Source organism: Lepidochelys olivacea (genome assembly GCF_965140295.1).
Source record: "Lepidochelys olivacea isolate rLepOli2 genome assembly, chromosome: 3".
Taxonomy (NCBI): domain Eukaryota; kingdom Metazoa; phylum Chordata; order Testudines; family Cheloniidae; genus Lepidochelys; species Lepidochelys olivacea.
The window spans coordinates 179,966,009-179,992,666 of record NC_140413.1 but is presented as its reverse complement, the minus strand read 5'-3'; the positions used below and the strand labels follow the sequence as shown (position 1 = coordinate 179,992,666).

The following is a 26,658-nucleotide window of genomic DNA, read 5'->3' as shown; positions in this document are numbered from 1 at the left end:
ACCCAAGTTAAGTCACACAGAATGCCTTGGGAGCTTCAGTACATACACAATTTCCTCACACATTAAGGCCTGGAGTACAGATCTAGATGGTGACAGTCAGCACACCCCGTTGCTCAGAGAACTCCACGGGGATTCTGCAACAGAACCAAGCTTCAACTGGCATGATGCAAGATGAACTTGAATACACTTCAAGCAATGTGCTGATAAGGGATCGTCAGGCTGCACAAGTAATCCAAGAACTCTCAGCCTGAGTTACCAGCATCAATGCTAAGTGGAACTGCATAACTAGTCATGAAGAGTCCGTGCCCAGGAGTCAAAAGACGACCATGTAAGGCCACAGTGGTCAAATAATGGCCACTAAAGGCTGGCCAAAAATCTGTACTCTACAGTGAAGACTTCAATTCAGTGTCCAACCCCAGTAATGTATTCATTTGATGCAGTGAGGACATGCATTTCATTGACTTAACAGTGCAGCTCGATAATGAGAGAGTGCTAAAGCACAGACCTGGCACAGTCTACGTTAAAGCAGTTAGCACTAGTGCAAAGTCTTGATGCCCACTGAGAACACTTGACCCTGGTTCACTAAAAGTTCTACTCCCTTTGGGGGCCAACATCACCGAAGCCTGTAGCCTTGCCAAACAAGGTACATCACTAGAAATGTTAAAGTTGTATATTTCATGTAAATTCAGAAAAAGGCACTTTTTTTTTTTTTTAGTTAAAAGAACTTTTTTTTTTTTTTAAATAATGGTAACAAGATACCAAGAAGCATGCAGTGTAATGAAGGAAGAGTTGAAAGGACAGAGCAGTGACCCTGGGGAGCTCTTCCCATTTTTCTTATGGAGAAAGAAATGGATGGTTGGAAACATAAGTAACATCTCGTGTTCTACAACAAAGGTAGCTCCTACTTCCCTGCCCTAGAAGTCAAAGGCTTACAATTTTCAACTATTCTAAGAACTGTTTTGAAGCAGCAAAATTACAACTGTTAGATGCACTCCTAGAATGATGTTCATTACAATGCAATTTCAAAAGACATGAGTACCAAATATACATATTTATCAGAACCGATATATGAATCTATTTGCATGATGCGCAACTTCATAAACCACCAATTAACAGGCAATGCCTTGGCCATGTAATGTGGTATTACCCAACAAAGAACAAAAATAACTTTAACATTTTGAGATATACTTACTTAAAACCTTTATGGTGAAGTTCTGGAGGAAGGGAAGTGGGTAGAAATAATTCAAAATAGGTGATGGCCTTTTGCATGGTAACATCAAATGGGCACATTAAAGGCCGCCATTCATCTAGCATCTCCGTGGAGGCATTTTCTGGAAAATACCTAAAAAAGGGGAAGTCTTAATTTTCACTTCATTTATTTATTTTTGCCATGAATTTAAATTTTACAGCTAAATTGTGCACTGAGATGTTATGGTGTAAGGGCCATATTGTTAGAAAGAAAGAGATAAGAATCAGACCAGTAACCCAATAAATCCTCAGCCTCACTCAGCCTCCAAAAAAAATAAAAAAAAAATAAAAAAAGTCTGAAGGATGAGATGACTGGAAATATGGATCATTTCCACAAAGTGTGCAACTGTAATACAATTTCTTACTCTTATTACAACTAAAAAAATCCTCATGATACAGAACCACTTCAATGTAAAGATTCTGTGAGATCAAATAACGGATATTTACATTAAAGACCGATCTTAATGGAAGTAGAGCTAATGTTCTGATTCCTCCTAATAAAGTGCATCTGGAAGACTAGAATAGCCCTATAACAAATATGGAACTTTTTTAAGAAGGAGCTGCTTTCTCATGTAAAATTAGTGTTTAGAATTTGTTCCATAGTCAGAAGAGGCATTAGTTTATATAAAAAAGCTACTGCAATAAAATATGGCTACTTAAAAGCCATGCCACCAATTCCTGCAACCTCACCCATGCAAAATTTAGAGTAAAGAGTTTCCAGAAGTTAAATCAAATTTCACATTTTAATTTTGAACTAAAAACATGCATTATAATTGAATGTAAATTTGATGCTAATAAAAGATGTTAAATTGTCAGCAATGTTCCCTCTAATTTTTTATTTTCATGTGCGGAATGAATTTTGTTATATTCACCAATATGGAAGTGATGTGTGACACATCACCTTCATATTGGTGCACATAACAAAATTCATGCGGTGGGGGTGGGGCCGAGAGGTTCGGAGTGTGGGACAGGGCTCAGGGCTGGGGCAGAGGGTTCAGGGGATGACGGCTCTGGCTGGGGGTGCAGGCTCTGGGGTGGGGCTGGAGATAAGGGGTTCAGGGTGTGGGAGGGGGCTCAGGGTTGGGGCAGAGGGTTGGCGTGCGGGGGGGGGGGGCTCTGTGGTTGGGCCGGGGATTAGAGATTTGGGGTGTGGGCAGGGGCTCAGAGCTGGGGCACAGTGTTGGGATGCAGGGGGCTGCGGGCTCTGGGATGGGGCTAGGGATGAGGGGTTTGGGGTACAGGCTGTCCCGGGACTGCAGTGAGGAGGATTCCCCCCCACCCTCTCTCGCCACAGCAGCTCGGGGCTTGGTGAGAGGCATCTCTCCCCAGCCGTGGCAGCTCCAGTGGGGCTGGGACGGGCCGAGGGAGGGGCTCCTCTCCCCTGGGAGTGGCAAGTCCAGGGCAGGTACCTGCTGGGGCTGGCGGGGAGGAGCGCCTCTCCCCGTCGCAACCCTGAACCCCTGCGTGGGGCTTAATAGGCAGCTGTGCAGCTGCACAGCTTAGAGGAAACTTAGATTATCAACCCTAAAAGCCAAATTCCTTCATTTATCCAAAAAAAATGGCACTGCACAACCAGCGTCAGTGCAGAATTCCCTCACCCTGCCAACGCTTCTCAACACCAACTTGGGGTGATTACCTCTAGGTAGCCATTCAAACCTTGGTGTCTCTGCCAATAATACTTAACAGATGCCAGATGTGGCAATGGTTTTATAATGTGGATCACCTGCTCACATGAAAGTGGACAATGAATATCAATATTTCACGTAGGCCAGAAAAGAGCTACCAGACCTCTCAACTGCATTCCTTGTATATCCCAGACTCCTATAAGTCAATTAGTACAGAGCACTATATAAAACTCTAGACCAGGGTGAGGACATATACACTGTGGGTAGTGGATATGACTGAGGTGATATGGAAAAGACAAAATCATGGTTACAGATTACAAAGATTGGTTTAGGATCTATTTTATAATATCCTGGCTTAAAAAAAAAAAAAAAAAAAAAAAAGCTATGTGGCTTTCTACTTAACTTTTTATTGGTTTTCAATTAAGGTTTCAGCTTAGAAGAAAAGAGTGTATTTTTAAAAACACACACAACATTGTGCAGAGTGCTACCCTTAGTTATTGCCCTTTTGATTTCACTTTAAACATGTTACTATAAAAACATACCACAGGAATCATCGGCTCATACATGTGGTTGAGGACACTAAAAAATCTCTCTTAAAGGTAAAAGATCACTCAAATTGATACATTTGAGGCAAGAGCTGTAGAAAAATTATTAATAAGGACTCCAAAATTTATAAAAACAACGTTTTACACTCTTTTTCCTCCTCCCATCTGCCCCACTCCCTTCCATAAGTAGGCCCAAAAATAGGTCTTTTAACCTCTAACTTAAAAGATTACTCTAAATTGTATCAAGGAAAGCATCAGACCTTTCCATTATGGTGTCAACTTTCAGGATAGCAGGACTAGGGAAGCAAGAATTTATTAAGCTTATTTCTGTTAAGCAGATAACACACACCTGAAAGATTAAGTTAAACAATATTTCCAGAGAAGAAATAATAGAAACTTGATGTATTTGCATCACTTCAGTTCAAATAAAAAAAAAAAGTGTATCATATGGGTTTAAAATGATGAAATAAAATTAGTTCCATAAAACAGGAGCCTTGTACAGAAAATATTAGCAAATGATTTTTCACTAGAACAAAGGCTTTTATCAAATATAAAGTACCAAATATAATTCAACTTTGGAACTTCAACTATAAATGCTAAATGTTATGTTGGAAAGAGAGGGGGGGGATCAGAAAGCTTACACTTTTAAAAAAAATAGCACAGACAGTATAAAGTACCCCCAAGCACCCAACACGTTCCAGAAAAAAAATACTAAAGGCATGTGCTTCAGAAAGATTAGAAAATAGTTAAGAACTTACGGTCGACAACTTTTCACAAGTGTTTTTAGAACGCTTTCTACAGAACTGAAACAAAAATGAAAAAGAAAATTAGAAGCTGTACTTGAAATAGACTAATGTAATTACAATAGTCAGTTTATGATTGTTTAAAATCTAAGATGGTATTGATGCAATTAGACACCATCTGTGTACATGCAATGGCTAATCCTTCTGTTCCATACAGACCTAATCACAAGGATTAAAACTGCTTTAATTTCTGATTCTACTCCTTATTCCTCTCTAGTATTCACTGTACTTCAATCAGAGTGAAAAACTAGTACCACATTAAAGAATAATATCTTGCATTCTATTATGGACTAACAAGCAGAATCAACACAGTTTTTATGGATACTTGAAACTATAATAGAAAAAAAAATCACACAATAAGAGTGTTAAGTTTTAAGATAGATGAAGGGCAGTATATTTCAGTACCTTTCAGACTCCAAATCCTTAACTATTTTTTTAGATTTGGTTTTTGTTTATGCATAATCGAATCTAATGCATTTGTATACATCCCTAACCAAACAAAAGAAATGAATTAACTGTAACTCACTAGTTATTTCTACAGCTTCCCTGACACTTAGCAACAGCTGACTGAACAAGTTTTCCTAGCTATGGGTAACATTGTTTTTATCAGAGTAACAATGACTGTTTTTAATAGCAATTTTCACATGAAGCTTCTTCACACGTGTAACATCTAATTCTGTCAAACTGTTTTTTAAAATTGAAGCAAAATAGTAAATGCTTTCAAAAAGATGAGGAAGGGAGAATTATGTATCAATGGCACTATGACAGGCAATCTGTTTTTACTTTTTACATGGCTTTGTAATTAACATTTAATTTCAGTAAATACAATAGTAGACAGTTGCTAGATTGCATTTTGGTCAGAGGCCATTCTCTGAATAAAAATATTCTATGAACTCAGAACATCATTGTACTGTACATGTAGTTTACCCACTGCTTAAAAGTAAAACAAATACTGTATGCCTACCCTCACGATTCCAAAAAATAAGAGATAAAAGTGGAGCCTTGCTCAGGATAAAGAGATCAGTGTCCAGTAAAAGTTCAGATATCCAGCTAAAATACCTTCTGTGCTCTCCATGTAAACACTATACTGTACATCTGACAAGTCCCACAGAAAGGAAATAAGACTCCACTTAAACTCACAGAAAAGAATATAAAATGGATAAAACACTTTTTCATAGAATCATAGAATTTTAGGGTTGGAAGAGACCTCAGGAGGTCATCTAGTCCAACCCCCTGCTCAAAGCAGGACCAATACCAACTAAATCATCCCAGCCAGGGTTTTGTCAAGCAGGGCCTTAAAAACCTTTAAGGATGGAGATTCCACCACCTTCCTAGGTAACCCATTCCAGTGCTTCACCACCCTCCTAGTGAATAATGTTTTCTAATATCCAACCTAGACCTCCCCCCTTCAACTTGAGACCATTGCTTCTTGTTCTGTCATCTGCCACCACGGAGAACAACATAGCTCCATCCTCTTTGGAACCCCCCTTCAGGTAATTGAAGGCTGCTATCAATTCCCTCCTCACTCTTGTCTTCCGCAGACTAAATAACCCCAGTTCCCTCAGCCTCCCCTCATAAGTCATGTGCCCCAGCCCCCTAATCTTTTTCATTGCCCTCTGCTGGACTCTCTCCAATTTGTCCACATCCCTTCTGTAGTGGGGGGGACCAAAACTAGACACAAACTCTGACTCGAGCCTCTGACTAGTGGCTTGTGTTTGTTTCTCAATGTTTATTTAGATTCCTTACAGACTGTGATGGAGAACTGTTTACAATATTCATATTTACCAGGCTAGCAGATTTTTGTATGCAGCTGTAACACTAAATATGATCCAGGACAGAAAGCATCAAATACATTAAAAAACTGCCACTATGGATCAAACCTATGGCCTAGCTAGTCCAGTAACCTGCCAACACCCCAGACCAGTATCAAATACTGCAGAGAAAGGTGCTAAAGGGCATGTCTACATTGAAAACTTAAGTCGACCAAATCTAGTAATTACTGCGGTGGTCCATGTCCACACTACCCTCCTTCAATCAGTGGTGTGCATCCTCACTCTAGGTTCCCTACTCCCTCCCCTGCAGCCACCCAGAATCTCGCCTCCCTGCCGAGGGCAGGGCAGCCACCCAGGCTCCCAACAGGGAGAAGGGAGGTGGAAGCCTCGATGCAGCTGGGCTCCTGGCAGGGAGCCAGGACGCCAGGAACAGCCTGGCTTCAAGCAGGGAGACTGGGTAGCAGCTTGCCTAGGCAGCCCGGCTCGGAGCGGGAAGCCTGGGCAGAAGGCAGCAGTCTGGCTGGGAGCGGGGAGAACTTTCTTGTCAATTTCACAACTGCAGCATGGAGCCATAAAATTGATTAAAAAGCAGCCAACAGCTAATGTAATAACACAGTGTCTACACAGACACTGCATTGCCCTAACTATATCAACATAAGCCCTACGCCCTTCATGGAGGTTGAATTACGTCGGTGTAGTAGGCCACTTACATCAGCGAGAGCAAGGCTGTAGTGTGTAAACTGACATAGTTAGGTCAACATAAGCCGCCGTACTTCAACATAACTGTATAATGGACACCAGGGCAAAGTCTCTGTAACGAAGACTTAAGGAATAACTTCATGGGGAACAGAGCAGCAGCCGTGTTAGTCTGTATTCGCAAAAAGAAAAGGAATACTTGTGGCACCTTAGAGACTAACCAATTTATTTGAGCATAAGCTTTTGTGAAGTGAGCTGTAGCTCACAAAAGCTTATGCTCAGATAAATTGGTTAGTCTCTAAGGTGCCACAAGTACTCCTTTTCTTTTCATGGGGAAGTTTCTTGTTAGTATCTCTTAATAGTTGGCTGATGTCCTAAAGCATGAGGATGTATATCTTTTATAAATATCCCATATAAAGTTAACTGTGGATATTACCCATATAAATCCATGATCATTTTTTAAATCCTACTAAACTTTCTTTGATTTTTTTTAAACCAGTCCTTCTCTCCTTCTTCATTACAAAAAGTGGAGACTTGCTTATTATTAGCAGTCTCGTAATGTACCTACCTTTAAAAAAAAGAGCCAGGTAAAGCTCTATCCCTGGACATGTTTTAAGTACTGTAGGGTTTATTTTCTTTATGTTGGAAAGGATATATGATCTCTCTAACCTATAATATCTAATTTTTGTGTACTCTTTCAAGATTGAGTGTACATTTGTTTAAAAATAAAAGGAATTAGTTTAAAGCTTGATACTATTGTCTATATTTCACTAATTATCAAAAAATAGTGAAATACACTGTGAAGTAGGGAAATATAGCCTAGATGAACCTACTATAAGGTGGGTGCACAAATGGTTTGACAACAGTACTCAAAGAGTAGTTATCAATAGTTCAGAGTCAGGCTGGAAGTGCATGTTGAATGGGGTCCTACAGGGATCTGTTCTGGGTCCAGTTCTATTCAATATTTTCATAAATGATTTGGATAATGGGATAGAGAGTATACTTATAAAGTTTGCAGACAATACCAAGATGGGAGGGATTGCAAGTGCTTTAGGGGTTAGAATTCAAAATGATCTTGACAAACTGGAGAAATGGTCTGAAATAAACAAGATGAAATTCAATAAGGATAAATGCAAAGTACTACACTTAGAAAGGAACAATCAATTACACAAATATAAAATGGGAAGTGACTACCTAGGAAGGAGTACTGCAGAAAAGGATCTGGGGGCTATAGTGGATCACAAAGTAAATGAGTTAACAATATAATATTATTGCCAAAAAAAAAAAAAAAAAGGCAATGTCCATTCTTGGATGTATTAGCAGGGTGTTGTAAGCAAGACTCAAGTAGTAATTACTCCACTCTACTGAGCACTGATAAGGTTTCAAGGGGAGTACTGCGTCCAGTTCTCAGCACCACACTTCAGGAAAGATGTGGACAATTGGAGAAAGTCCAGAGGAGAGCAACAAAAATGACTTAATGTCTAGAAAACATGACCTACAAGGAGAGATTGAAAAACCTGGGGTTTGTTTAGTCTGGAGAAAAGAAGATTGAGGGGGAACATAAGTCTTTAAGTATGTAAAAGGTTATAAAATGGAGGGTGATAAATTCTTCTCCTTATCCACTGAGGACCTGACAAGAAGTAATGGGCTTAAATTGCAGCAAAGTGGATTTAGGTAAGATATTAGAAAAAACTTCCTAACTGTAAGGGTAGTTAACTACTAGAACAAATTACCTAGGGAGGCTGTGAAATCTCCATCGTCTAACCCAAGAGTGGCCAAACTGCAACTCACAGGCCGCATGCGGCTCTTTAACAGTTAAAGTGCAGCTCACGGAGCCCCCCAGGCCCTCCCCATTCTTCACCTGCCCCAGGGGGAGAGTGGGGCCTCTACCCTGCAGCAGGGTAATGGGGATAGGGGCTTCTGCCAGAGATGACTGCTGCCTGCCTATCAATGTCCCTTCCAGTCCTATATTTCTATGATTCCTCAGAATAAATAGTGCAGTACTAAAATTTCTTTCTGAAGGTTATTGTATTTTATACTTATGTAAGTACAAATTTCTGCTACATTTTCATAACCTGTTTTAAAAAATAATTTTCACTGACAAAAATCCGGAGAAGCCAAAACTGTCAGGCTGCTCGGCGCATTTGTTTCATACTGCCTTTTCTACTTTATTTTTCTCCTTAATGTGGTTTCTGGTACCACTGTCCTTGCTCTCAACCACTTTCCACAAACTTCAATGTTTTGTAGTAAAGTTAAATTCATTTAAGAGACATGCATTTCTAAAGCTATGTAAATATACATTTTGTCCATATTCCAAGTAATAATTATTCAAACATTAAAATCACCTTGTGTTGTACCCTTTGATGTTTGTTGGTTAAAATAATTAGCAGATAGCCATTTTTCTCAGCCACATCACACACAGTATATTTTTCCACAATTAGAAAGGTTTAAATACAGTGCGACATTCTCATAAATAGTGGTGTAATGTTAACATTGGATTTCCAATACAATTATTTATGCAGAAAGTTACACCTGTGTGACATGTGTTACAGTCTAACAGAACATGCAGAAGATAACACATCGGCCAGAGCTGAACAAAAAAACATTATCCTTACCACCTATGTAAAACATTAAGCACAAATGTTTTAGGTGAAGACAAGCCTGGTCGATATGAACTGAATGTAAAAAAGAAAGATGTAAAACATGACATGGAAAACAACAGTTCTATCAACAAATATAGTATAAGAGTAACTCTAAAGGTAGAAAGTATTTAAATGATCCTGGCAATATTTAAATAATTATCCCTTCATATACAGCAGAAGGAATTCACTCAAATTTGAAAATTTCAACAATGTTGCAAAAACACCATATGAGAACACATCGCACTGCATAGTAAACGGGATACCATAAACTTCAAATCTAGTCAATTAAAAGCAAAGGTTGATATATCACCTCCATTTGGAATCCTCCTTCCAATTTTTGTGCTTTTACAGCCCCCCATCCCTCCAAATTTTCTCTCCCCATTTATTGTGTGGGTTTTTCACACAGCAAAGGAAAAACAGACTAATTGACTCAACGGGGCAAACTGCATATAGTCAGTTTCACTAGGTGTTGGCAAATCCATAACTAATTACATTTTTTCCTCTGACCTTTTAGATATAGTAATCCTTTAGGTGTTACTTGAAAAAACAGTACATAAACTATTTTCAGAGAGAAGAGCAAATTTTTAAATTTGGCCATTTCCCTTTAATAGAATATTTTTTCAGACTATATATAATTATCAGAAGATCTCAGAGGGATATATAATTACACAAATAATTTGATTGTTTTCTCTTCATGACATACAGATCATAGGCAGGGTCCTTTTCGAAATTTATGAAAAAGTGTGTCTCATTTACAACTATTACTGATCAAAAAACTTTTTTCCTATGAAAAATTTCAAATGAGAATTTTTAACTCAAAAGTAGAAAAATTTCAGTTCAAGCTGTAGTTTTTTGTCAAAAAGTTCTGAATTTGTTTTTCTTCCTTCCTCCCTCCCTCATTTCTTTTATTCCTCCCCCCTTTTTTTTGGCCACTGAGTGCAATAAAATGATTATAATCTTGGGCTTTTCCTTCACTTTTTCCTCTCCATTTCCTTTTTGAACTCTAACTTTTCCAAAGTTGGAGAAATTTTTAATAGAAAAAATGAAATGTAACTGTGCCACTCACTAACTTTTCAAAAGTTGAGGTTAGTGTTTCCCATCGAAAAATGGGGTTTCCACAACATTAGCAGCACCTTCCTGAAAAATTTCAGCTAACTCTATTCTGCTTGTATAAATAGGAAATAATGGAAATTGGATAGAGAAAAATCAAAAAAATGTAACATAGGGACCTTTGAACCTTTATCTGACAAAGAAGAATGGAAAGTTCAATAGGTAGCCATAGATGGAGTTGTGAAGTCTGTGCACACTGCATGGCTGCAAAATAGGCAACAAGTTTATGATAGGACAGAGAGGTTAAAATGATCTGTATAGGCAATGGACTGATAAATACCAATTGTGCTTTATGTTTACTATAAATACACAGACCTCTGTATGGGTGACGTCCAAATTTCAGGATTTGTGTATACATGAATTGAGAATGGTTTGCAATTTTTGAGTGTGGATACCAAGAAAACATTACATATTAATGTCCTCTATAACCACACTTCACACAGTGCATATTTGCTTTATGAAAAAGCAATGTGCGATTTAGACATTTTCAAAGTTTCTTTCCCCTTAAAAATAAAAGTTTTAGTAAACAAATTAACTTTGTAGAATAATTGCATTTGCCCACATTACTGTATTAGCATTTTTGATGATTTTTTCCGCAACGGAAAACATTTGGTTTCTCTGTGTGTGACCCAGGCATTTTACATGTAAATTTCATATTTTGTGTCTGTGTAAGAGAGAGACTTTTTTTCCCTAACTTGTTGTGAGATGGAATTAAACAAAGGATTTAAAAAAAAATTATCACTGAAGTTTATTAATTAGACTGTGGTCTATTTTCCCAATGGAAGAGGTTGAAGATCCATGACTTGACATACTTAAACCTGAACTTTATAGAGTACATGAAAAATAAAGAAATATCATAACAAATAATTATTCACTGTCAGAGGGATGTGCAAGATGATAGGTCTTTTTTTTAACCTTTATTTCCATGAATGTATAAAAAGTCTAGATATATATTGTTCATTTGCTATATATCAAGATCTAAATATTAAAAAATAATCTTCAACCACATTATCAGTGTTCTAAAGACCCCTTAAACCAAAGCAATTACTTCAATAAACTACAATAAAACTTACTTAGGAAACCAATTTAATCCAAGGTGTTCTGTTTTGGAATACAATATCCTCTCCAACATTTCATAAAGTGGTCTCCATGGTAACTCCAAATCATCTCTTGAAAGAAGTTCTTTTTTCCTAATTTAAGAAATGAAGTGCACTTCGGGATTAAACATTGTCCTTACCAGCACACAGCATACATTAGAATACCTAAAAACTGAACAGCAGAAAGTTATTTGAACGTACATTTGTCTTTTTTCCACATTATTGCTACTAATGGCATGCCAAACACTATTCATTTACAAGCATTCTTTTTGGGATTCAAGACATCCATAATGTCTCTACAAAAAAATTGCCAAGTGCAGTTATATCACTCATTAATAAATACTTTCAATGACATGTGACACACACATCTCTTAATTGTTCCTCTTAAACTTTAGTTCTCAGACCATATTATTTTTGGAGATCTCCATCTTCTTATAGGATTTCTATATCAAGAAAAGCAAAGCTAACATAGGATATTTAGCTCTTTGATCAATATTGAAATCAAGCCTCAAAAAGGGACCGTTTTTCTCAAATTTCCCTCCATTATCAAAGATCTGTGCAGGGTAAGAGCAAATGACGTAATTTGTACAGGGACAAACAATGCAGTTAACTATACTGTAGGCCAAGGATCAAATGTCCAATTTATGGATGTAAATATTTAAGTAGAAGAATGCTAGCAAAATGTACTTACTTTAACAGGTTTATCAACAGACGTGCAAATCCCTGCATCATGCTGATCTCCAGCTTTGGAATTGTTACCAACTCATACAGCAACTTGATAAAAAGCACATGATCTTCTTTGCTAAATTTTCTCCCATATAGTCGGATATACCTATAAGGAAAACATGAGTCAGTGTTGTGCGCTGAGCATATTCATCCTGCCAAAGAACTGACCCCATCTAGGAACCTTACTGTTCAACCATGGAGGACCAAAGTAAAAACTACCCAAAAGTTTTAGCAGTAAGCACAAAGTCTGGTCAATATGCTAAGCAAAGAAAGAAGATCCTGATGAAGGCAACTAGCTGTGGAAAGGAAGGAACTGAGGCAGCTGAGGACCACATGACCCTTTATAATTCCTGTTCCAAGTGTTCGGTGCCAGACAAGGGCATTCATGCAGCCCCATTGGGCACTGCTTTTTCAGAAAGTTCCTGAAGCTCAGGAGCAGCAAGAGTTGTATCCCACAAGAGGAAATATGCATAGACCACCTCTAAGAATACCACATCATTCCAACAAGTTTCACCATTCCTATTTTACATATATTCCTGTAAAGAAATAATCTCTAAAAGTAAGAGCCAGTATGAGAATATTCATGGCCATCTGGAATGGATACATTCCAGAAGGTCATGGATACTGGCTCACTGAAGAGAGAGCAATCTAGGTAAAATGTCATCCTGCCACAGAAGAGTAAAATGCCCCAACCTCTCACTCAGAGAAGTTGATGACAAGTGCAATTTCTTGTATTTAATTAATATAAGGCAATTTACATTTGTTCTTCCTCCCACTCCTACAATGTCTATCTCCCTTATCCCCCCACCAACATTGGTATGATGGGCTGCAAGCATGTATCAGCATGGGCAATTATGATGGCCAAAGAGAACATGTGTTATTCTGCATGCGAGAGATAGTTAAGAGAACAAGTGAAAGTGTGACAGATGGTGGTGGGGTATGAACGGATGCACTTTCTCTGACTCATTCATGCTTACTTGCTTTCTCTACCCACTCACTAAGAAAGCAGAATGTGGGAGAGGAGTCCTAGGGGTCAGCAAGTGGGGGAGGGAGGTAAGGAAGTTCTGAGACTATTAAAAGAGAAATGGGAAGAAAGGCACGGAAGTACTCTCAGGTAGCTGGTAAGCAGCTGCTAGAAGCAAGAATGGATTGAAGGCTGTTCTGGCAGCAGAACACGAGGTCAGGGAGTAAGAAGGGGGTGAGGAAGCTGAAGGACTGTGGGATGGTAGTAGAGATGGTGTTGGAGGCTACATGGATAGGTAGCTGAGCTCTGGCAGTGCTGTTACTTGCTGAGTTAGCAGACAGGACTGACCGTCAGGCAACCACCTCCCAATGCCTCCCCCTAATGACAGGCCTGAGAGAGATGCAGCACTCAAACTGGGAGGAAGATCAAATCCAGAAACCACATTTTTCAGTTTATTTATTTTATACATTTGCACCTGTGATGGTTTGGGGATGCTCCGTACAACTTATGAATTCTGGTTGATTTTAAATAGGATTTTATGAAGTTGTTGCTATGAAAAATGCTGTTCCATGGAATTCACCTCTAGCTATGCATATCCACCATAGGCTAACAGGACCTGGCAAGTACCCACAAGACAATGGACAGGATATAACTTTACCAACTGTGCTTTGACCAGACAAAAGATATGCTAAGAAGGTTTGCTGGAGCTGAGCGAAGATACTTCCTCCTACTTGTGTGTAGGAAGGGGGAAATGAAGATAGTGGAAAGTTACCAGGAGTAGGACAAAAAGGGAGAGGTGACAAACCAGGAATTTTAAAAAGTCTGGGAAGTAAGGGGAAGATGGAGAGAGACACAGGATGTGTGGGGTGCAGGAGAGAGGAAGGAAAATGGACCAACAAAAGTCACAGAAATTGAGCTGGGGAAGAAGGCTCTATATTTCAGAACTGAAGCCATGCACTGCAGCAGAAGGTCCCTGGATGTCCCAGATAATTAGGGCCCTACCAAATTCACAGTCCATTTTGGTAAATTTCACTGTCACAGGATTTTAAAACTCATAAATTTCATGATTTCAGCTATTTAAATATGAAATGTCATGAAGTTGTAATTGTAGGAGTCCCGACCCAAAAAGGAGTTGGGGGGGGGTGTCGCAAGGGTATTGTAGGAGGGGTTGCAGTGCTGCTACCCTTACTTCTGCTCTGCTGCTGGTTGCGGCGCTGCTGTCAGAACTGGGTGGCCAAAGAGTGGCAGCTGCTGGTTGGGAGCCCAACTCTGAAAGCAGAGCTACTGCCAGCCGCAGTGTAGAACTAAGGATGGCATGGTATGGTATTGTCACACTAACTTCTGCACTACTACCTTCAGAGCTGGGCCCTTGGTCAGCAGCCACCAATCTCTGGCCACCCAGCTCTGAAGGCAGCAATGCAGAAGTAAGAGTGGCATGGTATGATTTTGCCACCCTTACTTCTGCACTGCTGCTGGTGGGACGCTGCCTTCAGAGCCGGGCGCCCGGCCAACAGCCACCACTCTCCCACTGCCCACCTCTGAAGGCAGTGCAGAAATAAGGGTGGCAATACTGCGACCCGCCCTAAAATAACATTGCAACCCCCCTGTAACTCCCTTTTGGGTCAGGACCCCCAATCTGAGAAACGCTGGTCTCCCCCCATGAAATCTGGTCTTTTATGTGCTTTTACTCTATTGTATACAGATTTCACGGTCCATGACGTGTTTTTCACGGCCGTGAATTTGGTAGGGCCCTACAGATAACTCTGACCCCAGCCCAAGAATGCCCCAGCGTGGTGATGAAACCAAGGCAGGGAAACATGTGAAGGAGTTTATTATTTTTGTACAGAGCTGTGTATGTCTCATGCTACTAAAGAACGAGCAAGAGGATTGTAACACCAAAGTTAAATCTATACGATGTATACCTTGAAAAGGTAAACTGTGGGCCCAGACCACCACACAGCTGGAGTTCTGGGAGAGGACATGCTTAAAATACTGGGGAAAGATGAAGGGTTAGCACTGCTTCTAGGGCCTACACAGGGGGCCATATGGTCGCAGCTCTCAGCAGGGGGTGCCAGATGGAGGATCTGCACCACAACTCATGGCCACAAATCCTAAGAGAATAGCAATGCACTCTGCTCAGACTCTGGAGCATAAAACACCCTGAGATTTAACAGCTGGATCCCTCATAGCAGTCTCGTGAATGGCCAAGAGGGGGTCCTCAGCTAGAGCTGTGAAAGCTGCACTTTGGCATATCTATTATCCCCATGTAGCCAGCCAGTTTGTCCTTTCATTTACATGGGCCTTCTACAAAGGAACAGGGGAGAGAAGGACATGGCAAAATATGATTGTAAAGCATGTTTTGACGTGTTAGTCCGTATTTTAAAAAAACATTTAAACAGTGGCTCAAAAAGGCTTTAAAAATTACTAATCTTGGTAAGGATTTTTGCCCAGTATCTTGAGATACAGAGGCTTTGCCTTCACTACAAAAAATGTGTTTTTAACCACAGGATAACTAATGTGCATAGCTATCCTGACATAAACCCCCTAGTGGAGACAAGACACTGTAGTTTTTGCCATGAGATACCCAGGCAATGTCAACACTATACTCCACCTGTGGTTCACCTCGCCTAGGTACCTCAGGGTAAAATTACAGTGCCTTTTCTCCAAGGATGTTATGCTGCCAAACTGGTCGGAAGCATCAGTCCAGAGGGTGAAATACAGGATGAAGCGACACTTCAGCACTTCAGAAATAAAAACCTGGGAAGATACTAAAGTTTTTCGAATTACAGAGGAGTATCGCTTGTGCCCCCATTGATACAGCCTCTGAGCTGGCTCCAGGGCAAGCACAGCCAGCTCTGCTCACTTCCTGGGGCCTTTGTCTCTGCCAGGGCCACTAGTAGGGGGCACACAGCTCCCTGAACATCCTGTCTGCTCGCCTGAGCTGGGCAGTGGGCTCTGCTGAAGCACTAGACATGGGATGCAGGGGTTCAACGGGAACAAGCAAGGCAGCAGCAGCCTGCCAGCAACTTGCCTCCCTGGATTCTGGAGGGACTGCTGGGTTCAGGGAGAACAGGAGACCCTGGGAGAAGACAAGAAGGGGCTTCCCTGGGCTCAGGGAAGCAGAAGCCACTGGACTCAGGGAGGGATGGGGGTATTGCAGGGTTGAGGCCACCTGATACTCAGGCCAGTCCCTGCCTCCTGTAGCTGGGCAGGCTCCCAGAGCCAGGAGCTTGCTCTTCCAGGCACACCCCGTTGCGAACTGGCTGGGCCCTGAGTAGGGGGGACAGTTCCTGCAGAGATACCCCTGACCCAGCTGTGCTGTGCCCCCATGGCTGGTAGTGGAGCAGGTGCTGCAGACTGAACCACTGCCAGGAGGCTCTCACAGGGACTTCATCAGCTGCCACCTCAGTGGCCGCTACCCACAGCACTACCAGGCTTGAGTGATCCAAAGCCCTGTCACCAACCTGGACACCCTGCTGGGTAGCTCCAACACCCCTGACAGATAAGTACCCCAGCCCATCCCCCTAACCTCTCCTTGCAAACCTACCATGTGGGCCCATTGCCCCATCCATCTCTTGCTGGCCCATTCCTGTCCTCTTAAACCATCACACAGACCCATCCCTCCTCCCACACCATGTCCCAACTCCCCTCCCTCTGCAATCCCACACACTTACGTCAGAAGCCATCTCCCAGTCTCTGCAGGGTCAGTGTTGGCCCTTGCTGTAAGGGAGGGAAGTGAGAGGGTTCAGAAGGCTGGTAGGTGCAGTGTCTCTGGCAGGCGGTACATTGCCTGGGGCCTGGCCTACTCCTTTGAGTGGGTTCCCTGCGGGGAGGACCTGGCTGCCACATGATTCTGTGCTCATCCACCACCAACACCCCACAAATAAGCCCCAGAAAGGGCCAGCTGGCCAGATGCAGTTACTTGCAGAACAGCTAAGCAGGAGCCCCACACACACTTGAACCCAGTGTGGGCATGTGGGACTGGCTGGGCTACTGGGGAGTTTTCCAGATGGTGCCAGCGCCCCTGTCCGGGCAGCCATACCATGGTACTAGGGCTGAGAGTGAGGTACATGGTGAGGTTATACAGTGGAGGGGCAGGCAGGGGGTAAGGCGAGCCTAGGATGCTTACACAGCCAGTGAGGTAGGAATGGCGGAAGCAGGACAGAGATGGGGAGATGTTAGCAGGGGGGGGTTGGGAGAGTGTGGGGGAGCTGCATTCTCAGAGTGGCTTTGTGGTGCCATACTGTTGTTTGAATGCTGTGCCCAAAGTTAAAGGAGTTGGCTCCAGCAGGGTGATGGGAACCAGCACCCAAGCCAGGCCTACGCCACAGCAGGCACTTGGGCTGGCGTTCACACGCTGAACAGACTTGCTGCCTTTCATTGCAGATCTCCCTCAGGCCTTGTCCGTGCTAGCCATTGCATGATGCTGCCATTGTCCCATGGCTCTAGAGATGGGTGGACAGCCAGGCGAGCCATTACTGCCAATTGCTCTCTGCTGAAGGTGAGGGTGACCCTGCTGCCATGTATAACTGGAGGCGGGGAGGGAGGGAAGAACTGGCAATCTCTGCCCCCCCAGTGATCATTTCTGCTGGGCTCCAGCACTGTAACATTTAGCACTGCATCACTTCCTGTCTCCCCTATGTTTTTACTGTAAGACAGCTAATGCATGTTAGTTATCTCATTGCAAAAAACAAAACAACAAGAACAAATCCCACATACCTAACTAAAAACTTTGAAGGTACTGCTAATGTCACTGGGGGAAAAAATACATATATAGTTTACAATTTTAAAAATGTAACAGAATCTTATCAAGTCACCTCTGACACTGCTAGAAGGAACGTTTCTAGATTTAACGTTTAAGTAATCCTATGGGTATCACTCTAACAAGAACATGAAATTTACAGTTAAGGGTGAAATCCCAGACCCAATGAAGTTAATAGCAAAAATCCCATTGATTTCAATAAGGGCAGGACTTCACCCCCACAACTTTTCATTTAATATTCCCTATTTAAATCGGGATTGCATCATATGTCTTGATGCATCCTGGAGGTGAATGCTTGGCTAAGAAGATGGTGTCGCCAGGAGAGCTTCGGCTTCCTTGACCACAGGATGCTGTTCCAGGAAGAAGGAATACTAAGTAGAAATGGGGTCCACCTATCGAGGAAGGGGAAGAGCGTATTTGGATACAGACTGGCTAACCTAGTGAGGAAGGCTTTAAACTAGGTTAGAAGGGGGCAGGTGACCAAATCCCACAGTAAGTCAAAAACATGGAGACCTGGGAGAAGGGTCGGAATTGGCGGGGAGCATGGGCTGTTATAGCAGGGATAAAGGAGAGACAAAACAGAAGTGGGGAGAGCGGGAATCAAATCAGTATCTTAGATGTCTGTATACTAATGCAAGAAGTATGGGGAATAAGCAGGAAGAACTCAGAATGCTAGTAAATAAAAAGAACTATGACAGTTGGCATCACAGAATAATAGACATGACTGGAATATTGGTATAGAAGGATACAGCTTGCTCAGGAAGGACAGGCAGGGAAAAAAGGGTGGAGATGTTGCCTTGTATATTAAAAATGTATACACTTGGACTGAGGTTGAGATGGAAATAGGAGACAGACTTGTTGAAAGTCTCTCGGTAAGGATAAAACGAGTAAAAAACAAGGGTGATGTCAGGGTAGGGGTCTACTACAGACCACCTAACCAGGAAGAAGAGGTGGATGAGGCTTTTTTTAAGCAAATAACAAAATTGTGCAAAGCACAGGACTTGGTGGTGATGGGGGACTTCAACTACCCAGACTTCTGTTGGGAAAATAACACTGAAAGGCACAGATTATCCAACCAGTGCTTGGAATGTATTGGAGACAATTTTTTATTTCAGAAGATGGAGAAAGCTACTAGGGGAGAGGCTGTTCTAGATTTCATTTTGACAAATAGGGAGGAACTGGTTGAGAATCTGAAAGTGGAAGACAGTTTGGGTGAAAGTGATCATGAAATGGTAGAGTTCATGTTTCTAACGCTATGTCTACATTACCCCCCAGTGAAGAGCTGCCAAATTGACCACAGATTGCTCTCCAGTCGACCCCAGTACTCTACCCCAAATGAGAAGAGTACGGTAAGCTGATGGGAGAGTGTCTCATGTCGACCCAGCGTAGTGTGGACCCCGCGGTAAGTCAACCTAAGATATGGCGACTCCAGCTATGTTATTCACATAGCGGGAGTTGCATAGCTTAGGTCAATTTACACGATAGTGTAGACATAGCCTTAGGAATGGTAGGAGTGAGCAAGAGCAAGCTATCCCACTGCATGGGAAAGATAGGAAGTATGACAAGAAACCACGCTGGCTTAACCAGGAGCTCTTCAATGATCTAAAAATAAAAAAAGAGACCTACAAAAAGTGGAAACTAGGTCAAATTACAAAGGATGAATATATACAAATAACACAAGTATGTAGGGACAAAACAAGAAAGGCCAAGGCACAAAACGAGATGAAACTAGCTAGAGACATAAAGGGTAACAAGAAAACATTCTACAAATACATTAGAAGCAAGAGGAAGACCAAGGACAGGGTAGGCCCACTACTCAATAAGGGGGGGAAATAATAACAGAAAATGTGGAAATGGCAGAGGTGCTTAACGACTCAGTTTCAGTTTTCACCAAGAAGGTTGGTGGTGATTGGACATCTAACAGAGTGAATGTCAGTGAAAATGAGGTAGGATCAGAGGCAAAAATAGGAAAAGAACAAGCTGAAAATTAATTAGACAAGTTAGATGCCTTCAAGCCACCAGGGCCTGATGAAATGCATCCTAGAATACTCAAGGAGCTGATTGAGGAGATATCTGAGCCATTAGCGTTTATCTCTGAAAAGTCATAGAAGACAGGAGAGATTCCAGAAGACTGGGAAAGGGCAAATATAGTGCCAATCTATAAAAAGGGAAATAAAGACAACCTGGGGAATTACAGACCAGTCAGCTTAACTTCTGTACCTGGAAAGATAATGGAGCAAATAATGAAGCAATCAATTTGCAAACATCTAAAATATAATACGGTGATAAGTAACAGTCAGCATGGATTTGTCAAGAACAAGTCTTGTCAAACCAACTTGATAGCTTTCTTTGAAAGGGTAACAAGCCTGGTGGATGGGGGGGAAGTGGTAGACGTGGTATATCTTAACTTTAGTAAAGCTTTTGATACTATCTCACATGACCTTCTCATAAACGAACTAGGGGAATGCAACCTAGATTGATAAGGTGGGTGAAAAACTGGTTGGAAAGCCGTTCCCAGAGAGTATTTATCAGTGGTTCACAGTCACGCTGGAAGGGCATAACAAGTTGGTCCCACAGGGATCAGTTCTGGGTCCAGTTCTCTTCAATATCTTCATCAACGATTTAAATGATGGCATAGAGAGCACACGCAAAGTTTGTAGACAATACCAAGCTGGGCGGGGTTGCAAGTGCTTTGGAAGATAGGATTAGAATTCAAAATGATCTGGACAAACTGGAGAAATGATCTGAAGTAAATAGGATGAAATTCAATATGGACAAATGCAAAGTAGTCCACTTAGGAAGGAACAATCAGTTGCACACATGCAAAATGGGAAATGACTGCCTACGAAGGAGTACTGCGGAAAGGGACCTGGGGGTCACAGTGGACCATAAGCTAAATATGAGTCAACAGTGTAACACTGTTGCAAAAAAAAGCAAACATCATTTTGGGGTGTATTAGCAAGAGCGTTATAAGCAAGACACAAGAAGTAATTCTTCTGCTCTACTCCGCGCTGATTAGGCCTCAACTGGAGTATTGTATCCAGTTCTGGGTGCCACATTTCAGGAAAGATTGTGGACAAATTGGACAGAGTCCAGAGGAGAGCAACAAAAATGATTGAAGATATAGAAGACATGACCTATGAGGGAAGATTGAAAAAACTGGGGTTGTTTAGTCTGGAAAAGAGAAGCCTGAGACAGGGCATGATAGCAGTTTTCAAGTACATGAAAGGTTACAAGGAGGAGGGAGAATAATTGTTGTTCTTAACCTCTGAGGATAGGACAAGAAGCAATGGGCTTAAATTGCAGCAAGGGAGGTTTAGGTTGGACATTAGGAAAAACTTCCTGTCAGGGTGGTTAAGCACTAGCATAAATTGCCTAGGGAGGTTGTGGAATCTCCATCACTGGAGATTTTTAAGAGCAGGTTAGACAAACACCTGTCAGGGATGGTCTATATAATACTTAATCCTGCCATGAATGCAGGGGACTGGACTAGATAACCTCTCGAGGTCCCTTCCAGTACTATGATCTCTGTTACATCCAGTGGTAATTTGGCAAATGAAAGAGTCACATAGTAGTGGGGAGGGCCAGAGGAGTAATACAGCGCGACACCTTCTTGAAGATCACTCCTCAAGTAAACAAAATCCTAATGAATACATTTTACAGAGACCTCTCCTTCTCAGCCATATACAAGAGGACAAGACACCTCCTGCTCACAGCAGGAGTTTGCCTGGGAGTTCGCCTGGAGGGAGCCCAGTGAGGCTTACGTCTTGCAAACTGCTCTGAGGAAGCTCATAGTAGGAAGGTGATATGGAAGGGGGGGGTTCAGCTGTTGTGACCTGCACTGGATGTGCCATGTTTGTCTTTCTTCCACAGGACAGAAGCGACTTTGTCTGTACAAAGTGCAAGCTGGTCTCCATATTGGAAGAGAAGATTGAAGGTCTGGAGCAACAGATAACAACCCTGCGTTGCATACGGGTAACTGAGGATTTCCTGGATGAAACTCAGGATAGGCTTCTAGGGGCACAAAGCTCTACAGATATAGAGCAGGTTGCACAGAGGAGCCAAGAGACCAGTGAAGAAGCTTGGAAACATGTGACCTCCAGAAGAGGTAAGCGGAATGTCCGGGTTCCAGTAACACAGACACAGGTAACTAACCGCTTTCATGTTCTCTCCACAGGTATCGTTGAGGAGAGTGGACCAGATGATATGTCTGGGGCGAGAAAGCAGAAGGAGACTCCGCTGGTTGGAAGGCATGAGATGCGCTGTCCTGAGGTTGGGGGTTCCACGACCACCACCCCCAAGAGGAGAAGGCGGGTGGTGGTGGTCGGGGACTCTCTCCTCCGGGGGACTGAGTCATCTATCTGCCGCCCTGACCGGGAAAACCGAGAAGTCTGCTGCTTGCCAGGGGCTAAGATTCGTGATGTGACGGAGAGACTGCCGAGACTCATCAAGCCCTCGGATCGCTACCCCTTCCTGCTTCTCCACGTGGGCACCAATGATACTGCCAAGAATGACCTTGAGCGGATCACTGCGGACTATGTGGCTCTAGGAAGAAGAATAAAAGAGTTGGAGGCGCAAGTGGTGTTCTCGTCCATCCTCCCCGTGGAAGGAAAAGGCCTAGGTAGGGAGCGTCGAATCGTGGAAGTCAACGAATGGCTACGCAGATGGTGTCGGAGAGAAGGCTTTGGTTTCTTTGACCATGGGATGGTGTTCCATGAAGGAGGAGTGCTGGGTAGAGACGGGCTCCATCTTACGAAGAGAGGGAAGAGCATCTTTGCCAGCAGGCTGGCTAACCTAGTGAGGAGGGCTTTAAACTAGGTTCACCGGGGGAAGGAGACCAAAGCCCTGAGGTAAGTGGGAAAGCGGGATACCGGGAGGAAGCACAGGCAGGAATGTCTGTGAGGGGAGGGCTCCTGCCTCATACTGGCAATGAGGGGCGATCAACAGGTTATCTCAAGTGCTTATATACAAATGCACAAAGCCTTGGAAACAAGCAGGGAGAACTGGAGGTCCTGGTGATGTCAAGGAACTATGACGTGATCGGAATAACAGAGACTTGGTGGGATAACTCATATGACTGGAGTACTGTCATGGATGGTTATAAACTGTTCAGGAAGGACAGGCAGGGCAGAAAAGGTGGGGGAGTAGCACTGTATGTAAGGGAGCAGTATGACTGCTCAGAGCTCCGGTACGAAACTGCAGAAAAACCTGAGTGTCTCTGGATTAAGTTTAGAAGTGTGTGCAACAAGAGTGATGTAGTGGTGGGAGTCTGCTATAGACCACCGGACCAGGGGGATGAGGTGGATGAGGCTTTCTTCCGGCAGCTCGCGGAAGCTACTAGATCGCATGCCCTGATTCTCATGGGTGACTTTAATTTTCCTGATATCTGCTGGGAGAGCAATACAGCGGTGCATAGACAATCCAGGAAGTTTTTGGAAAGCGTAGGGGACAATTTCCTGGCGCAAGTGCTAGAGGAGCCAACTAGGGGGGGTGCTTTTCTTGACCTGCTGCTCACAAACCGGGTAGAATTAGTGGGGGAAGCAAAAGTGGATGGGAATCTGGGAGGCAGTGACCATGAGTTGGTTGAGTTCAGGATCCTGACGCAGGGAAGAAAGGTAAGCAGCAGGATATGGACCCTGGACTTCAGGAAAGCAGACTTCGACTCCCTCAGGGAACGGATGGCCAGGATCCCCTGGGGGACTAACTTGAAGGGGAAAGGAGTCCAGGAGAGCTGGCTGTATTTCAAGGAATCCCTGTTGAGGTTACAGGGACAAACCATCCCGATGAGTCGAAAGAATAGTAAATATGGCAGGCGACCAACTTGGCTTAATGGTGAAATCCTAGCGGATCTTAAACACAAAAAAGAAGCTTACAAGAAGTGGAAGGTTGGACATATGACCAGGGAAGAGTATAAAAATATTGCTCGGGCATGTAGGAATGTTATCAGGAGGGCCAAATCGCACCTGGAGCTGCAGCTAGCCAGAGATGTCAAGAGTAACAAGAAGGGTTTCTTCAGGTATGTTGGCAACAAGAAGAAAGCCAAGGAATGTGTGGGCCCCTTACTGAATGAGGGAGGCAACCTAGTGACAGAGGATGTGGAAAAAGCTAATGTACTCAATGCTTTTTTTGCCTCTGTTTTCACTAACAAGGTCAGCTCCCAGACTGCTGCGCTGGGCATCACAAAATGCGGAAGAGATGGCCAGCCCTCTGTGGAGATAGAGGCGGTTAGGGACTATTTAGAAAAGCTGGACGTGCACAAGTCCATGGGGCCGGACGAGTTGCATCCGAGAGTGCTGAAGGAATTGGCAGCTGTGATTGCAGAGCCACTGGCCATTATCTTTGAAAACTCGTGGCGAACCGGGGAAGTCCCGGATGACTGGAAAAAGGCTAATGTAGTGCCAATCTTTAAAAAAGGGAAGAAGGAAGATCCTGGGAACTACAGGCCAGTCAGCCTCACCTCAGTCCCTGGAAAAATCATGGAGCAGGTCCTCAAAGAATCAATCCTGAAGCACTTGCATGAGAGGAAAGTGATCAGGAACAGCCAGCATGGATTCACCAAGGGAAGGTCATGCCTGACTAATCTAATCGCCTTTTATGATGAGATTACTGGTTCTGTGGATGAAGGGAAAGCAGTGGATGTATTGTTTCTTGACTTTAGCAAAGCTTTTGACACGGTCTCCCATAGTATTCTTGTCAGCAAGTTAAGGAAGTATGGGCTGGATGAATGCACTATAAGGTGGGTAGAAAGCTGGCTAAATTGTCGGGCTCAACGGGTAGTGATCAATGGCTCCATGTCTAGTTGGCAGCCGGTATCAAGTGGAGTGCCCCAAGGGTCGGTCCTGGGGCCGGTTTTATTCAATATCTTCATAAATGATCTGGAGGATGGTGTGGATTGCACTCTCAGCAAATTTGCGGATGATACTAAACTGGGAGGAGTGGTAGATACGCTGGAGGGGAGGGATAGGATACAGAAGGACCTAGACCAATTGGAAGATTGGGCCAAAAGGAATCTGATGAGGTTCAATAAGGATAAGTGCAGGGTCCTGCACTTAGGACGGAAGAACCCAATGCACAGCTACAGACTAGGGACCGAATGGCTAGGCAGCAGTTCTGCAGAAAAGGACCTAGGGGTGACAGTGGACGAGAAGCTGGATATGAGTCAGCAGTGTGCCCTTGTTGCCAAGAAGGCCAATGGCATTTTGGGATGTATAAGTAGGGGCATAGCGAGCAGATCGAGGGACGTGATCGTTCCCCTCTATTCGACATTGGTGAGGCCTCATCTGGAGTACTGTGTCCAGTTTTGGGCCCCACACTTCAAGAAGGATGTGGATAAATTGGAGAGAGTCCAGCGAAGGGCAACAAAAATGATTAGGGGACTGGAACACATGAGTTATGAGGAGAGGCTGAGGGAGCTGGGATTGTTTAGCCTGCAGAAGAGAAGAATGAGGGGGGATTTGATAGCTGCTTTCAACTACCTGAAAGGGGGTTCCAAAGAGGATGGCTCTAGACTGTTCTCAATGGTAGCAGATGACAGGACAAGGAGTAATGGTCTCAAGTTGCAGTGGGGGAGGTTTAGATTGGATATTAGGAAAAACTTTTTCACTAAGAGGGTGATGAAACACTGGAATGCGTTACCTAGGGAGGTGGTAGAATCTCCTTCCTTAGAGGTTTTTAAGGTCAGGCTTGACAAAGCCCTGGCTGGGATGATTTAACTGGGAATTGGTCCTGCTTTGAGCAGGGGGTTGGACTAGATGACCTTCTGGGGTCCCTTCCAACCCTGATATTCTATGATTCTATGATTCTATGTTCACCATATTCATGATTCAGGAGGTGGACCGAGAGTATAGTATGCACCCTCTCTTGCAGGCCAATATCCAATTCGATGCTAGCTTTCCCAAAGGGACTTGCAAAGGAAAGTTCCATGGAACACTATCAGCTACATTTGAAGTCTGTAAATTGAGTATCTGAGGAGCCAGTATGCATGCATATGGCAAGGTAGGGGAAAGGAAAGAGAGAGGGGAATAAACTCCAGACACAGAGGAATCCCTCCACATGCCTTCAATTCAAACATTGTATTACTCAGTTTCAAATCACTCAGGTTTTTGGCATGGCAAGCTATACAAGTGTTGCCACATTCTATTACAGAGACAGATCCCTCAGGTCTGCTAATCAGAATTTGTTAATATCCACCCAGTTTATGCCTTCACACTGTGCTTGAGATTTGGATCCCCTGAGTCCATATGTCATTAGTGTCCTTTCCTGATCCAATGGTAGGCTGCTACATAGTGCAATATTGTGTCTGCTGTCTCTCTCCTGGCTCATCACTTTTTCCCTCATCACTTCCTGATAAGAAGTCTTAGAGATTTCTGCAAGTTACTAAGAATTCTTTCGTCCACTCCCTCATATTTTGGACACTGGAGTATAAAATGCCCTCTGGCTCAATCCTTCTGTCACAACGGTTGAATAAATTACTCCTCTCTAGACTTGGTCTGTGTCTTGCACTTTCCAATTTCCCTCTCTAGATTACAATTACTGAGATTCTATTTGGCAAGAATCTGCCACAGGTTTTTCACATATCACTGTAGTGAAATAGTCTGCTAAGGAAAGTTCTATGCAGGGATCTGTAGCAGTCTAGTTTGTCGCTGATTTTGATCTGTTATTCTGGTTT

At 43.0% G+C, this 26,658-nt stretch overlaps 1 protein-coding gene across 1 annotated transcript in view; it reads right to left on the bottom strand.

Annotated features, from left to right (window-relative positions):
* The window catches only part of PSME4 (proteasome activator subunit 4), a 212,208-nt gene that overhangs the window by 170,121 nt on the left and 15,429 nt on the right, over positions 1–26,658 (bottom strand). Inside the window, exons 2-5 of the mRNA XM_084622260.1 lie at positions 12,230–12,370; positions 11,515–11,631; positions 4,177–4,221; positions 1,193–1,342 (exon numbers count right to left, since the gene is read on the bottom strand). Coding sequence (XP_084478386.1) covers positions 1,193–1,342; positions 4,177–4,221; positions 11,515–11,631; positions 12,230–12,370 — 453 coding nt within the window. The remainder of the gene's footprint in view (positions 1–1,192; positions 1,343–4,176; positions 4,222–11,514; positions 11,632–12,229; positions 12,371–26,658) is intronic.